Source organism: Lepidochelys kempii, chromosome 6 (assembly GCF_965140285.1).
Source record: "Lepidochelys kempii isolate rLepKem1 chromosome 6, rLepKem1.hap1, whole genome shotgun sequence".
In the NCBI taxonomy this organism is placed as follows: Eukaryota; Metazoa; Chordata; order Testudines; family Cheloniidae; genus Lepidochelys; species Lepidochelys kempii.
In genome coordinates, this window is record NC_136385.1 from 47,277,531 (window position 1) to 47,292,392 (window position 14,862).

The 14,862-nt window shown below is 38.9% G+C and overlaps 1 protein-coding gene across 3 annotated transcripts in view; it reads right to left on the minus strand.

The window, feature by feature from the left end:
- Positions 1 to 14,862, minus strand: part of GAS2 (growth arrest specific 2) — a 156,920-nt gene that overhangs the window by 68,414 nt on the left and 73,644 nt on the right. For all 3 annotated transcript variants that reach the window (XM_073347820.2, XM_073347819.1, XM_073347821.1), the window contains one exon: positions 7,453 to 7,594. In XM_073347820.2, coding sequence (XP_073203921.1) covers positions 7,453 to 7,594 — 142 coding nt within the window. The remainder of the gene's footprint in view (positions 1 to 7,452; positions 7,595 to 14,862) is intronic.

A 14,862-nucleotide genomic window follows, 5' to 3' on the forward strand; every position in this document is an offset into this window, starting at 1 on the left:
TGACTTTCCAACCTTAATTTTAAATTAACGTAGTATTTTGGGATGCAATTTCCTAACTTTTAAAAAAATGTAAATGTAGAAAAAACAATAATTTCATCTTGTGAAACCATATTGACCCATACATAGTCTTCAGCAGGATGGGGATCTTTAGATCCACGGGACACCACTTGAGCAAAGGGAATAACTAGTAATAGTAGAAGGCTGTTATCTTCTATGTGGGCCTGCCACTAGACAGGAATGGAGATTCACACTTTGCGGGTTTCACAGCTATTTGCTAAACAGCACCACAGAATGCCCCAGTATCTGGGAAGAGTAATTGCAGGGAAAGTCCTGCTCAGCTCCTGCAGACGTGACCTGGAACATACTCGGTCACTCTGTAGGGATGGCACCCGCAGTCTGGTCAACATTTAGGAACTGTGAGGGGATGGAGCATATTCAGCTGAGATAGAATCTTCAAAAACATAGCTGCTAAATTCTAAGAAGTCTCTACCAAGCATGTGAAACTTGTCAGAGGTTTATAACTTGGTCAAATCTGGGCAAATTTTCACAGAAATTGCAAAAGGCACTTCCCTGACACCATGGTGAGCTGCCCCACAAAATATCAAGTCTCTGCTCCAAAGTATAGAGGTGCTGGTTCTTATCAATGAAGCAATTTTAAGAATATTTTTAACATGGGCAAATCATATTTTCCCCAACTCTCAGGAATGGATGAACCACTTCAGATGAAACTTTCCAAAATTCTGCCTGAGGTAGAAATGCACCATTTCAGCCCAAACAGTTTAAGGTTGGCAAGTTATAAGCAGCTGAAAACAAGCTTTTATGGAAAGTGTATGGCAACCTTAATTACAGGTGTCACTGCCTGCACTGCCTATTACAGCAGTTGGGTTGAATTTCCACTATTTGTGACTACAGTATTATATGTCATTAATGTGGATTTTCCCTGACCTTTATGGGGGAAATTTTCAAAAGCACAAATGAGATTTAGGAACTCACATCTTATTGACTTTCAATGAGATTTAGGCCCATAACCCATATTTGTGCCTTTGAAAATCTCATCCTAAATACCTGGTCCCCACCCCATAATCACCAAAGAGGTTTATATCCTTTAACCTTCATAAATACCTAAGGGAAACAATCCCAAATATCAGGACAATATTAGGACAACAAAATAATAGTTATTCTCCACCTTCCCCCAAACTCAATTTCTTTGTTCTGCACCCTATTCAAGTTTCTCAGTGTTCCCAAAAGAGTGATACCATCACACTCTTATTTCAGTGAGCTACTTCACTATTTTTTCTCCATATTCAATTATAGTAATGATATATCTCTCAATCTGTAAAAGTTTTTCGTATGGGATGTATCATGACTTCTAACTCTCAACTGTGGTACAAGTATGGAATTAATTATGGAACATCTAAACACTTGATATTTACTGGTATACATTAACTTAACTGTATAGTGCTAATACAATAGGGTTCAAGGTGCTTCTATAGTCCTCAAAGTGACAAGACACGCTCAACAATAATGTGGATTGTTTAGTCAAACACTGTGAAGGATAGAAACAAAGTCTTATTCTGATGCAATTAGATATGAAATATAACCCAATATTTCAAATTGTAAATAGTCATTTGAAAAAGAGTGGCATAGTCATCGATTTTAATTTTGTTTTTACTTTCTTTTAAATGTGAAATTTGAGCAAATATTAAGAGTATTACAAAGAAAAAACTGCTCTATATTGTGCATATAAAAATGTAAGCAATAAATATTTGCTTGCTATTTTTGACAGCAGTGAAAAAGCAATATTAGAATGGAGAACATAGAAGTCTGCATTTTACTCTACACTAACATTAAAACAATGCAGACCACTGTTTAGAGAACCTACTCTACTAAAGGGTGATCATCGTATTGCATCAAAATAAGTCAATGTCAGATATCACACACACAAAAACAGAATATACAAGCACAATGGATGAATAGAACAATACCATCAAACACGCCTAAAACAAATCACACACAGCATGCTGGCACAGTTAATGGCAAACCCTCGTCTTGCTGTGTAGATTCTTTTCGAAGAAATAGATGAAGAATATTCTTTGGCTCCACATCCTATAACCATCCAATAACATTAGAGTATAGACACAGTCATTTTTAACAAAAAGTCCTTAACTTTCTTAACTATGTGAATCAGGCTGAATTCTATCATTCTTACCCTGGCAAAACTCCTACTGAGGCCAATGGGAGTTTTTCCACAGTACAACATTCTTCAGGTCTAAGCCCCATACCAAAATAACCTCAGTATTGAATGCAAACTTCTTCTAGTAAATTGCATTATCATAGTCTCATGGATCCACTGGCCTAAATCCCTGCACAGGGGAACTTCTGCAGGATGTTGCAGGTGCAAATGCTACTACAACCCATGGACTGCAACACTCACTATTTTGCCTACAGGACAAAAATTTGGGCCATAGATAAGGTTGTTGCTGGTAAGTAATTCTAATCCCATATTCTTTAGATATGCTGTTTGTGAAAGACGTGAGTGAAAGGGACACTATATTGGAACACCCATGCTGAGGAAGATGCATCCCCCCTCTTGTGCAGCTGCATTGGGGCTGGGTCATAGTGATACTGGTCAGTTGGGGCTGACCATTGGGACTGGTCAGTTGTAGTACTCAGGACTGTTCCACGCTAGTGTTAATACTGCTGATTTGGTAGAGGGTTGAGGGAAGGGAGGAATGTGGTGTGAGAAAGAGATGACACTGGTAGTTCCTGGGTCTTGAGACAGGTGCATCAGTCCCCTCTACTGCTAGAGACATTATGGCTGATTCTTTCCTGCCTTGTGCAGTCATACTTGTGCATAGTAAGTGCAAAGTGAGTATGACATAGTATCACTGAGCTCTAGTAGCATTTTATACCCACTCTACATGGGTGTAACTAACTACATAAGGGGAAAGGCAATGGAGAACGAGACCTATTGGGTCAGCCTGAGGCACAAGGGCCCCAGAGTTCCCATTGAAATGAGGCAGCTCGCTTCACAGACTCTTTTGTAGTGAAACAATGTAAGTCTAAAAAGGTCTAAAAGTGTCTCATTGATGATAAATTACTAAAGAGCAAACTATTTTATGAAGAGTAATGAGCTAGATTCTGTTCTCCATCACTCTGGAGTAAATCAGAACTGACTTCTCCAACTCACACTGGTGTGAATGGGTGAGATCAGGATTAGGTCCAGTGTGTACACACACTATTTACACACTTCAGGATTTATACCCTTTAAGGACCTCTGTAAAATCAAGTTGCTTGATGACATGATAATTGTACTTGCAAAAATAAATAGAATGCATCATTTCTTCTGCTTCCTTACCAAACATCCTGCATTCTTACCTCAGTCCCACAGGTGCTGAGCACTCTGGCCTTGCTCTTAAGAGAGCAATTAAGCTTGTACTTATCCTTTAAGCACAAGAGCAATAGCTTTAAAAATATACAAGAAGTCTGAGGGGAGAAGTGTAGGCGGCTGTGATAATCCTTTTGGATGTATATCTTCGGAGAACAAATCCCTAGAAGTCAATTGTTTTCTTTTTACAAATATACTCCTAAGAAGATTCCTATGCAATGGACAAATGCAGACCCTGGTGTAGGTAAAAGTTCAGACTTTCACATGGACCTGAAGACAAGGGGTGATATCCGGGGGACTATTCATGTGCTTAAATACCTTACTGGATCAGGTCCAGAATGCTCAGTACCTTGCAGAATTGAGGCCTCCCTAACTCCCAAAACTCCTATTAACATCAATAGTGTGTAGCTCTTTGAGGAAGTGATTATATCTGCTTCTGTGTTTATACAGTGCCCAGTTCTGAGGGAGGATATCTGTGAGTGATTATAGTCTAAGAAATTATCATAATGGGGGCTTTGGATGCACAGGGAGTACATATTTGTGCCACTGTTATGATTTCCATGATTTATTAAATGATTGTTCCTCCCTCAAGGAGGAGGATCCAAATTTAATAAAAGTAATAATAAAACTTATATTATCATTACTATTATTTATCAAATATGTCCCCAGTTTTATTCCCTCCTGCGAGGGACTCAGGGCATTTTCCCATTATTTAATCATAAATTATTTAAACATTTTCAGCAACTCAACAGAAACATTATGAAAATCATCCTCATAAAATCAGACACAGCAAAAACAGAAAATTAGAGCAAGAGCCTTAGATTTAAATAGGACAAGGACAGGGAAATATTCTAAATATAGATGTAACAGTGGTTCTAATTAATTAAAGCAGGTTTTATATACCATAGGCAGGCAAGCAAGATAATAAAGAAGAGAGAGGACGCAATCAGGTAGACTAAGACCAATAAACTGAGGACCATGGAGACTAGATGAGCAAACATTTGCTGTACCACTGACAATTTACACAGGTTTTACACATCAATTTGGTTTATTACAAAAACAAACAAACAAACCAAAAAACCTGTTACCTTAGTAACCACCCCATCTCCAGAGCTATGCAGTCTCAAAGCCACAAAGATCTTTCATAAAGCAATGCAAACACCAGTATGTCATGTGCAGACATATCTCACCACTTTTATATTTCTTAGTTTCACTGAATTTTTATTTGCTGTCTAGAGGGAAAGGAATGTAAAGGTCTATAACTGCAGTTGTTATTTCTACTGCATTGGCCTCAAAGGCCCTAATCAGGATAAAGATCCCATTGTGCTAAGAGCTCCAGCAAAAAGCAGGTAAAAATACCAATTCTCATTGCTTGAAGCTCTATAATTAAATGAACACCATCAACCTGTGATCTAGACCATTTCAGAAAAGGAGCTCATATTAGTTTCAGGTCCTACATCTGACACTGAGTCACCACTCAGTTCTTCCAAATGTTCTATCCATTAGCATGGATATCTTGCTAGACATCAATACTCAAAAAGAAGGGAGGAAAAAACCACCACCAACAGCAAAACTTGTTTTTAACAGACCTCTCAACCAGTCAACAAAAATGAGTTGCTTAATCAAGTTCTTCTAATAAAGGTTGATCTGAATTGTACTTGATATATTTAGGAATACTTTACCTTCCTTTCTTAAGAGCGGAAGTTGTGCAATAAGGAAGGTATCTTGTACTTGTATTTCAGTGGAATTGGAAGAGGCAGAGCAGGCAGCCAATGGCAGCACTGTGTCTGTGAGCCGGGAGTGGGGGGGTGGAGGAAGGGAGATAGTATCCAGGGACTTACTCTTCACACAGATAATAGAATAGCCACAGATCCAGCTGTCGATCTCACAATATCCATACATTTAGGGGTCTATTCCTCTTGCTCCCTCAAGCGCTTGCAAACCCTTCTGTCTCAGATATTCCACAGCTTCAGAGCTTTGGAAGTGTGATCATTCTGTTTGCCTTCCATGTGATTTTTTTCATGGGAGAAGGATGATCAACCCAAAAATACAATTAACCTACATAAAACGTGATAAGATACAATCCACATATCTTCAAAGCAATATCCTCAAAATTGGTATTTGTCAACACATGCTAAATTCTTCTCTGCCAAACGTTTTCCCCCAAAGGATACACAACAGTTCTGTGTATTAAACAAAACAGCGTAAGAATAGAACAGATCAAGTGAAAAGTGAAGCGAAATCCTTTCACAAATAATAGTGCTCAAAAAGCATAACACTAGAACAGAAGGGGAACAGATCAGTTGCAACAGAGATAAGGCTTTACTTATACAGTCAAAGATCTTTTGAGGAACTGAATACAGAAGCCTCTTGATGCATTACAGTGTGTTCATTTATCCTCAGTAGAAACAGATTAGTCTCATCAAAACAGCTTTAGGCTTTTATCCGAGTTCAGATCACAAGCAAACAATCGATTCTCTTCATCTTGTGTTTTCTACTGAAATGCAATCTTGAGGCAAAAAGTTGTCCTACATTTTCTTTCAAAAGAGAAGAGTAATAGGTATGAAGCATTATTAGGACGATGATTTAGCTGAAATAGTCCATTCTTGTAGTGGAGCAGCTGCCGGCACGAGTGTTGAATATCACTCTCCTCCTCAACTGCCTAGAGGAATCAGCTGAAAAGAAGTCAGTGTGGGACGGGGAGAAGAATTTCATATTCTCTCCCTTCCTGAGATATACCTACCAAATCTGTGGTATAATGGTGAATTTCCTGCAGCCAAAACTGTGAGCACATTTGGACCCTACTCTCCAGAGACAGAAAGAATCATCTTGTTTGGTGAACTAAGGAGCAAGAATTTCAGGCCATTCTAATATTAGGGATCTGTACAATTAAAAAAAATGTACCTAGCATAAAATAAATCTTTGTGCAGGGGGCAAATACAAAGCCCATGTACCTCTTAAGTCCAGCGTATGTGGGATTTAAGTGGTGCATAGGTCTTGTGCCCATCCCTTGCAGGGGGGTGCATGCAGACTCAGGAGCTAGCACAGTATTTTCTTCCCCCTGATTTCTGTCACAGCTGCTTTTTTTAGTTTTACATTATTTTATTAGTAGTAGTATTATTACTATATCTATTACTACAAGATGAAACTCAGTTGTACTTTACTGCAGGTTGCAAGCAGTGTCTAAACTTTAATGGATCTTGGTCCTGGTGCTTAATTAATTAAAATTTTCTGACAAATGATAAAGTTCTAGTTCAGAAACAGATTTTTTTTCTTTTAACCATCCATTTTAACACGAACCACAATATCATGGAGGAATTTGGTCATTAATAACTACTATGTATCTAAAAATGGCATGGTCTCACATATGTAGATATTAAAATATGACTAATTTTGAACATTCCATTGCATGCTCTTATGCTTATAAGTGTCTGTCCAGATGCACCCACTTGCCCCCCTGGCACTCCATCAGGTTAGCAGTAAGTGGTGAGATCCAAAGCTCAAGACGGCTGTGGCCCAGCCAGGATATCACTGATAGGGGACTGCCCTTTTAAAGATTCCCTCTTCCCCGTTGGGTAGCAGTGGCTTAGGGCACTAGAGTGTCTAGTGCCATCACTGACTGTGCAGTTCTTATTCAAACTGAATTGCCAGTGAAATAAATAGGAATTTTGACTGATTAAGGGCCACAGGTTAAGTGCCTGCAATACATTAAGCAACTTTATTTCCAGGTTTTAAAAACACTGTGTTGGTATTTTTCTTCCTAGTCATCTGTTTTTTTAAAAAAAATGAATATAGTATTTTGAAATGCTATTTAATCACCTTTAGTAGATCACACTATACTTCTAACATATGTAACAAGGCACGTATGAAAGTTAACCATCTGCAAAATGTCCACCTGGACCACAAAGATATTCAGTAGCCAATCAATTTTAAACAGCAGTGCTTTTGCCTTATTGGTTTAATCCAACTCCCATTAAAATCAGTGGTAGCACAACTGACCTTTTAGTAGACACTATAAAAGCAGAATTTTAACATTGTCAATTACCATATAAGCAAGTACGTACCCAAGCCTTCTGATTCAAATAGGCATGTGTCGTCCACCCCCACATCTCTGCACCAGGATAAGAAATTTGCTGTGTTGTCTCGTGCAAAAAAAGACCCTGAAGGAGCATTGGCTTTGCATGGAATCTTCCGCACTGGCAGGGTCTATAAAAATAAAACAAAACCCCCTCATTCTAGGTATATGATATTTGGAAGGGCAGTATTTGTACCTAGGGAACATGAAATCACATCATGCAGGTACAGCATAGATATATATGTATTGGGTCAACGGTCACTCTTGCTCACTCCCTAAAGAATTACAGCCAAAGATAAATAGTACAATCTATCTGGCACAAAAGTATTCGCCTGGCAGAGCTTTTAAAAGTACGAAGAGATCGACCCAAGATGTGAAGTTTGGATCTGGATCAGTACTAGAACTTTCCCCAAGTTTGGGAGCTTGGAATCCAGTGTTTGGTTCAGCTAATGGAATAAGAAGTCAGCTGTTAAGTAAGGATCCAGATTTGGATCTGAACTTCCCCCAAATTTGGGGCGGATTGCGGTCATTTTTAAAGGTAACAATACAGTTTTGAAAATACTGTATTCACATCTTTCATTAGTAACCAAGAAACACCTTAGGAACAGGGGTAGCGATGCATGTGCTAGAGTCTTTGGGACTGTAAAATTCTGAACAGCTGACTTTCCAAGCCCATTGAGTAAAGCACACACTATCATCCCGTACTTACAAAATCAAGGACTAGGACACAGCCAGATTCTCAGATCAATGATACCAGAGTAATTCTAACTAAACACTGATTCCAAGGGAGATACTCCAGATTTAGTCAGGTATAACTGAGAGCAGAATCTGGTCCAAACAGAATGACTAGCACAGAAAAACTGAGGGAGTGTTGTACCCTAGTTGCATTTGCAAGAGATACATGCAAAGCTGCTATCAATAATTTTAATTTTCATGTAAAGCTCATTTTTATGGTGTCAAAAGCTATATCTGCCATAGAAGGCCAAATAAGCTGAGAAGTGACCATTGTTACCCCATAACTTTTCAATGTTGCCCCATCACTGAGAAATTCAGACCTCAAAATTGTTTTTATTATGCAGCTTTGCCATTAAAGTGATTTGATCTGCTTCTGTTCTGGAGCTAGTTGTTAGATCCAATAGCCATTAACTAAAGAACTGAGAAAATGCAAATGGTGTCTGTAGCAGTTTCCAGTTCTATGTCCAAAAGTTAGTATCAACAGTCCAAATAATTCTTGAAAGCATCACATAAAATACTGCAAGAAAAAAAATCAAATGACTTTAGAAGGCTTTCACCTGACCCCCAGCTGCTGGCAGCACACTAATTACAGGATTTAGGAACAGCTGGCTTATGCGGGGCAGTCAGAAGGGTGAGGGGGGCGGGAAATCAAACACTTATCTTACTAAAGTTACTTGCAAGACTTCCATTGACTTCACCAAGACTGGGATTTGGCCCAATCTTTAGGAAAAAACTCTATAAAGAACTGAGATGCAGTTTGTATAAAATATGTTACACAGCAGTAGTGTATAATCAAGATAATGCACCCAATTATTTGTTCTAATATGACCTCTTTGTGCTGCCTCAAAAGTACAAAGAAGCCATAAAGCTAGCCTAACTAGCCAATTCACAGTTTTTGCAAGATGTCTGCCCCTGCAAAACTGCCTCCTGGACTGTAGCCTAGAGCATGCTGCTATGCTCCAGAAATGCCCAGCTCCAGACACATCCACTAAGTGACAGGTACAGCTAGGAGTAACTCCGTAGCTGTGGGACTGAATAGGGAGAGGAGTGGTATAAAGGCCACATATATCCATGTTCCTACATGTCAGCTTCTGGGGTCCTGTGGCAAGCACAGTTTAGCTGAATTCAAGAATTAGGCCCAATAATTTTGAGTTATACAGTTTTGAAAAAAGGAATTATTCCTTTTGTTAAGGACCAAAGGACGTAGTGTAGAACAGTGCAACTTCCCAAATACCATTAGTTTCACTAGTTTATTTTAAATAGTGAAAGGCATTGGAATATAGGTTTTAAGAAAAAAATTATTACTGATGCTGATGACACTCACCTATATATCTCATTCTGAATTGATGGAACCACTGCTGCTACTAAAATGGCAGAATGCCTACAGGAAATTTGCTCTTGGATGAAAAGCAGCTGGCTCAAACTGAACCCAGGCAAGGCTGAAGAGATGCAGGTCAGAAAGGGGAAACACTTTGAAGATCTAGCCAAAATTCTGTCTCCACCTTCCAACGAAGCCATACAGCCCCATTCATCAAAGTGGTGTGAAGCCTTAGGGTCTTGTTCGACTCCTCACTAAACTTAGATGATCAGGGAGCATCAGTTTCCCAAAATGCCTCCTTTCACCTCCAGCTTGCCAGGAAACTTCATCCCTTCCTCCCAGATGAGGACCTGGCTACAATGAGCCATGCATTTATCATCTCCAGGCTGGATTACTGTAACTTGCTTTATCTGAAGCTGAAGAGAATGCTCAGGTTCCAACTGGTACAGAATGAGGCTGCCCGCCTACTCTATGGCTCAGCCCCCATGAGCAAATAAGGCCTGTGCTCAAGTCCCTCCACTGGCTCCCAAACAGCATCCAATACCAGTTTAAGGCCATGGTCCTAATTTCCAAGGCAATTAATGGATCAAAGCCCAGGCATACCACAGACTGAATATTGATCTATGAACCCTCAAACAGCTGTGCTCCTCTGGAATAATGCAGATCTCAAAGTCCAGTACAAAGCACGTGAAAGCTGAAGACAAAGTATTCTTGGTCAAGGAGGCTTAGGTCTGGAACAATTTTCCACGGAAGATCAGGTGAATCCAGAATCTGACCATCTTTAGGAAATATTGCCAAGCCTTCCTCTTTGAGAAAACTTTTACCACCATAAGAAATACTCACTGCTTGAACTCCCCTTTTATTCCCAAACTCCTCTCAACCCTCCCAAAAAACCTACCCCAAGCAAAAGTCTGACACCATAAAAGAAGTTACAGAGACTTTCTGAAGTCCTCTAGGGACTTTCCTAATGCTGTTGATTTTACATGCAGGGCTCTTAAATAATATGATGATGTATGGCAGTATAAAACTCTAAGATCAATAGAGAGTTTTGCCAGCTCCTGATTTTATTGCAAGTCTGTTGATATTTGGTGTTTTTTCTTAAAGCTCCAGTCCCAAGAGTGAGGTGTGAATTATGTGCGAATCTCAACTTTTTAATTTTTAAGTAGGTTTCTAGCCCTTGTGGGTACAGAGAAAAACTTTAAAAAGTGAACAACAGAGATAAACACATGAGGCAAATAAAAAAAGAAACACATCATTTATTATTTTTTTAAAATCTTTTCATTTTTAAGCCAATTTCATTATTTGGGGAACTTTTCTCATAATTTTGTACAAAGGGGTTGGCAATACCAAGGATACAATACGTAAGGCTTGATCTCACGGAGTAAGAGCAGAGCAGATATGGAGGGTGGAAAAATACTCTTGAATTTAAGTAATAGTTTGTTGATCACTGTTTGAAATCCTTCCCAGTCCTCCTAGCTCTCCCCCTTCACCCCACTACTAATGTTTTTCCCTTCCATTCTGTCTTAGGATCCCATACTGAGAAGTGCTGAGTTGAAGTCAATAGAAGTTCCTCCTCATAGGATTGGGCTTTAACAATATTAACAATTAGCACTAGTCAAGTTTCTAGAGTAATACCTTCTTCATATCAGAACAATCTCAAAGAGTGAGTGAGCATCAGTATCCTGAGGCAATTTCACACTTTAAAACACTGACTGCTTCGCATTTTCAATTGAGTTCTCCTTCGTGACCTACACCCTTCTTGGTGTTGTATTGAAGCATTCATCCATCTCAACCCAATCCTGCACTCCTTCCTCAGGTGAACTCTCAGTGAATGAGAATTTCATTGGAATAAAAAAAGTACAGAGCTTTCAAAGGAAAAACAACAATACAAAAGAAAGCTAATAAAAAATCAGTGGTAGTTTTATCAGAATAAGGATTCAGGGCCAGGCTATGCCCTTCAGAAAGCCACCAAAATAGAGAGAAATCTTGAGTTTTATGGAACTGAGTCCTTGATGGTGATAGTTCTCCTTATGAATACAAATTATACCACTGTTTCACTCAATATCATTTCCATCAGACACACACTGGTCCCAAATCTGACCTCACACTGCTGCAAATCAGGAGTAATTAATGGAATCGGCAGAGTTAAAATAATGCAAGACTAGTGTAATGAGTTTAGAAATTGGCCCAATGTCTTATCATACTTTTTTACTATAATCAAACCTTTGAAACATATGTTGTTAATTTACAATAGCTCCAATATATGCGTGAATTCGAAAATGTGGTGTTTGGCAACATTATTCATTCATTTGACTCACTAGACCATATATCCCCCAAAACCCAGTCTGATGCTGCTATGTGAGCCTATTGACACAGAGCCAGATCAGCTGATGTAATTGAAGCTAATGGAGAGAAGTCAGTTACATCACTTGAGGATCTGTCCCATAGTGTCCCTATAGATATGTGGATGATCATTTTACTCAGTTAGTTGTGACATTAAGAAGATCAGATGAACTCACCTCACAAAATCTGGATACCTTCTCATTTTAAAATCACTTTAGGTGCGTAATAACTTCATGCAAGACTAATTTAAGAACCAAACCTTGGTTGACTCCCACCCCTTGATAGGTAATTAAGAAGGTGGTGTGCACAAAGTTTCCTCCTTTCAATACCTGGGATAGGAGCCAGCCAGGATTGCAATCCCTGTGCTAAGAGCCTCCTGAGTGTTTACTATCCCAAAGAGGGTGGGAAAGAGTCAGAGCCTCTACATTGAGCGCAGAGCTGAGTAGGTGTGAAGGAGAGCATGCTGCACATGAAGAAGGAGAGTGAAGCATACATGATACCTTTTGTGCCAGGGATCTCAGGGAGGCATTATGCGTTGCTGAGGCACAGTGTCTTCCAGAGCTCTCATGTAGAGTATTGTGGCTCTGCATCATCACCAACACATGGTGTCACCAACACAATCTGACTCTAAATGTTCTGTTTCTGTGTCTCCTACTTTAAGTAGATGGCAAAGCCTGGATATAGAAATGTAATTGAGTATGGCCATTCAGTAATGTATCAGGCCCATACTGGGTTTGTTTCAGTACATAATGTTTATTTAATGTGCTACCCATAAATTAAATATATTCACCTTGACAATTGAGGTCTTCCCCTTAACTGTATCAGTCAAGCGAGTTTCACTGTGAAAGAGATATTTTCATGAAGCTAGCAAAATCTCTTACTTTTATAATGATTAAGACTTCTAGATTACACAATTTATATGAAGATCTACTGAAGGCAAATTGCAAAAGTGTCTAGGTTCCTGAACTATTAAGCTTGTCTGACAGCTATGTTATCGAGTCTAACCAAAAGACATCTTGCCAATGTCACTGACAGGTGGCCTGAACAAGTATGAAATCAGAAGTGGCAATGGCATGTAAACACAAAACATGTGCTAGATTGGTGGTCGGGAGGGTGGGGGTGTTTTGCTTTATAAATAATTCATGGCCTCCCTTCTATTTACTCAGATGACAGAACTTATCAGTACAAACGATATCACTGTCAAAAATGCTTAAAATAAGACTACAGAACAGCAAAGTACCATTCAGCCTAAGCTATCTTACATGCTAAAGAACTATATCATGCATTGAATATATATCACACTATATTCTACCCCATTTCCCACAAACTTAGGGCCCAATCCTGCTCCCACTGAAGCCAACCGCAAAATACCCTTTCATTTCAATTACAGGAGGACTGGGCCAATTCTGAAGAATCGCAAGGGGATACCAATATTTTCTTAACACCTGATACAATTCCCTGCCTCCTTTTAAAAATAAGCCTTTTTTTAGTATTATTATTTTCAAATCTATTACTGTAAGACCCAACTCTAAAACACATGAAAGTTCTTATTAAAGACAGGTTTTATGCTCAAATATTCTTTACTGATTTGTTTAAATGGCTTGAATGTCTCAAAAGTGTTTTGTAACAGATCATTCAGAAATAATTAGGTTTCCATATGGCAAGAGTGACTTTTGTTGACATAGTATAGTATATCCACTGTTACTTTGAAACAGCAGTGCCCACAATTACTCCTATCAAATATCACGAAAACAGGTCCCCAGTTACACTCTTTTTACAGTCTTGTCTTGTTGATGTACATACATGTGGTTTAATGCAGGATGTGAAAGTGTGAGTGAAACAGATGACGTAATCCTGGAAAAATGCTGTTAGGTTCACTTCTATACCCCAGAGGGTCTCTGTTTCACTGTGCTGTGAAATCCCATGGAAAAAGAAATGTATTTTTATACTTTTTTTTCCAGAATGAGATCCATAAATAAATGTTGTGTTGTGTTTTGTTTTGTTTCTAAAAAACTATTTTCTTTAAGCAGACTCAAAGCAGGTTTGAAGGCTTCTGATAATGGCTACATTCCTTTTATTCTCTCCCCCATTTTTGCCACAAAGTACAGGGAATATATGAAGCCATTTTTAATGCTAAAAAAGGGGTTATAGCTGGCTAGGCACTTCCGCAAAAAGTTCTGTTATGTTCTGAATTACCTACAATATCGAAAAAAGGAAGAAAGAGGTATTGTTAAATACTGCAGTATTTACCCACAGATGTATACATCTATGATAGTTATTCAGCTAGTAAGGGATATGAATTCACACTCAAAGGAAACAACTAAAAAAACCTCATTCCAAACCATTTCACTGTCTCAGCTTCGTATCTTCTTTCATTCTGCCCCTATATTTGGAACAGGCTCTCATTTCTTGTTCTGCAAGTACCACCTTCCTCCTTCTCAAACCCCTTAAAATACACTTTCTAGCCTAATATTTTGTCTGAATTAGTGCGTTATAGGCACGAAACACAAAAGCAGAGTTTTGCCATTGACTCATTGTGGCCAGGAGTTCTCCCCTTGTCCTTCATGAATTGGTGACGTGTGAAATACACTTAAGGTTCAATTCTGAAAACACTTACTACCAAGTGTCATGGGTCCTGTCACAGAAGTAAGCCATGTGCCTAGCAGCGTGTGAAGGACAGGCCCCTTACTGTACTCCGTAAACAGGAAGGAATAATAAACTCCCTATGTGTGAATAATAAACAACACAAGTTAAAACCAGGCAACATTTATGCAGTTGCTATACTCCCATTCCCAAATGGTCTTCCTAAACCACCTTAGTCCCCATCCACAGCTCACAAAAATGTTGCCCCCAGTGCATTCCAATTGAGAGCTGGAAGAAAAAAAAATATGGTTCCAACTGCTGTATATTGGTACTGACCCTGAATTTGGCAGTTACATCTACAAGTGTAAGTGAGTATGAATTAAACACTGTCTAAATGATCAGAGAACAATCAGTGGGGTA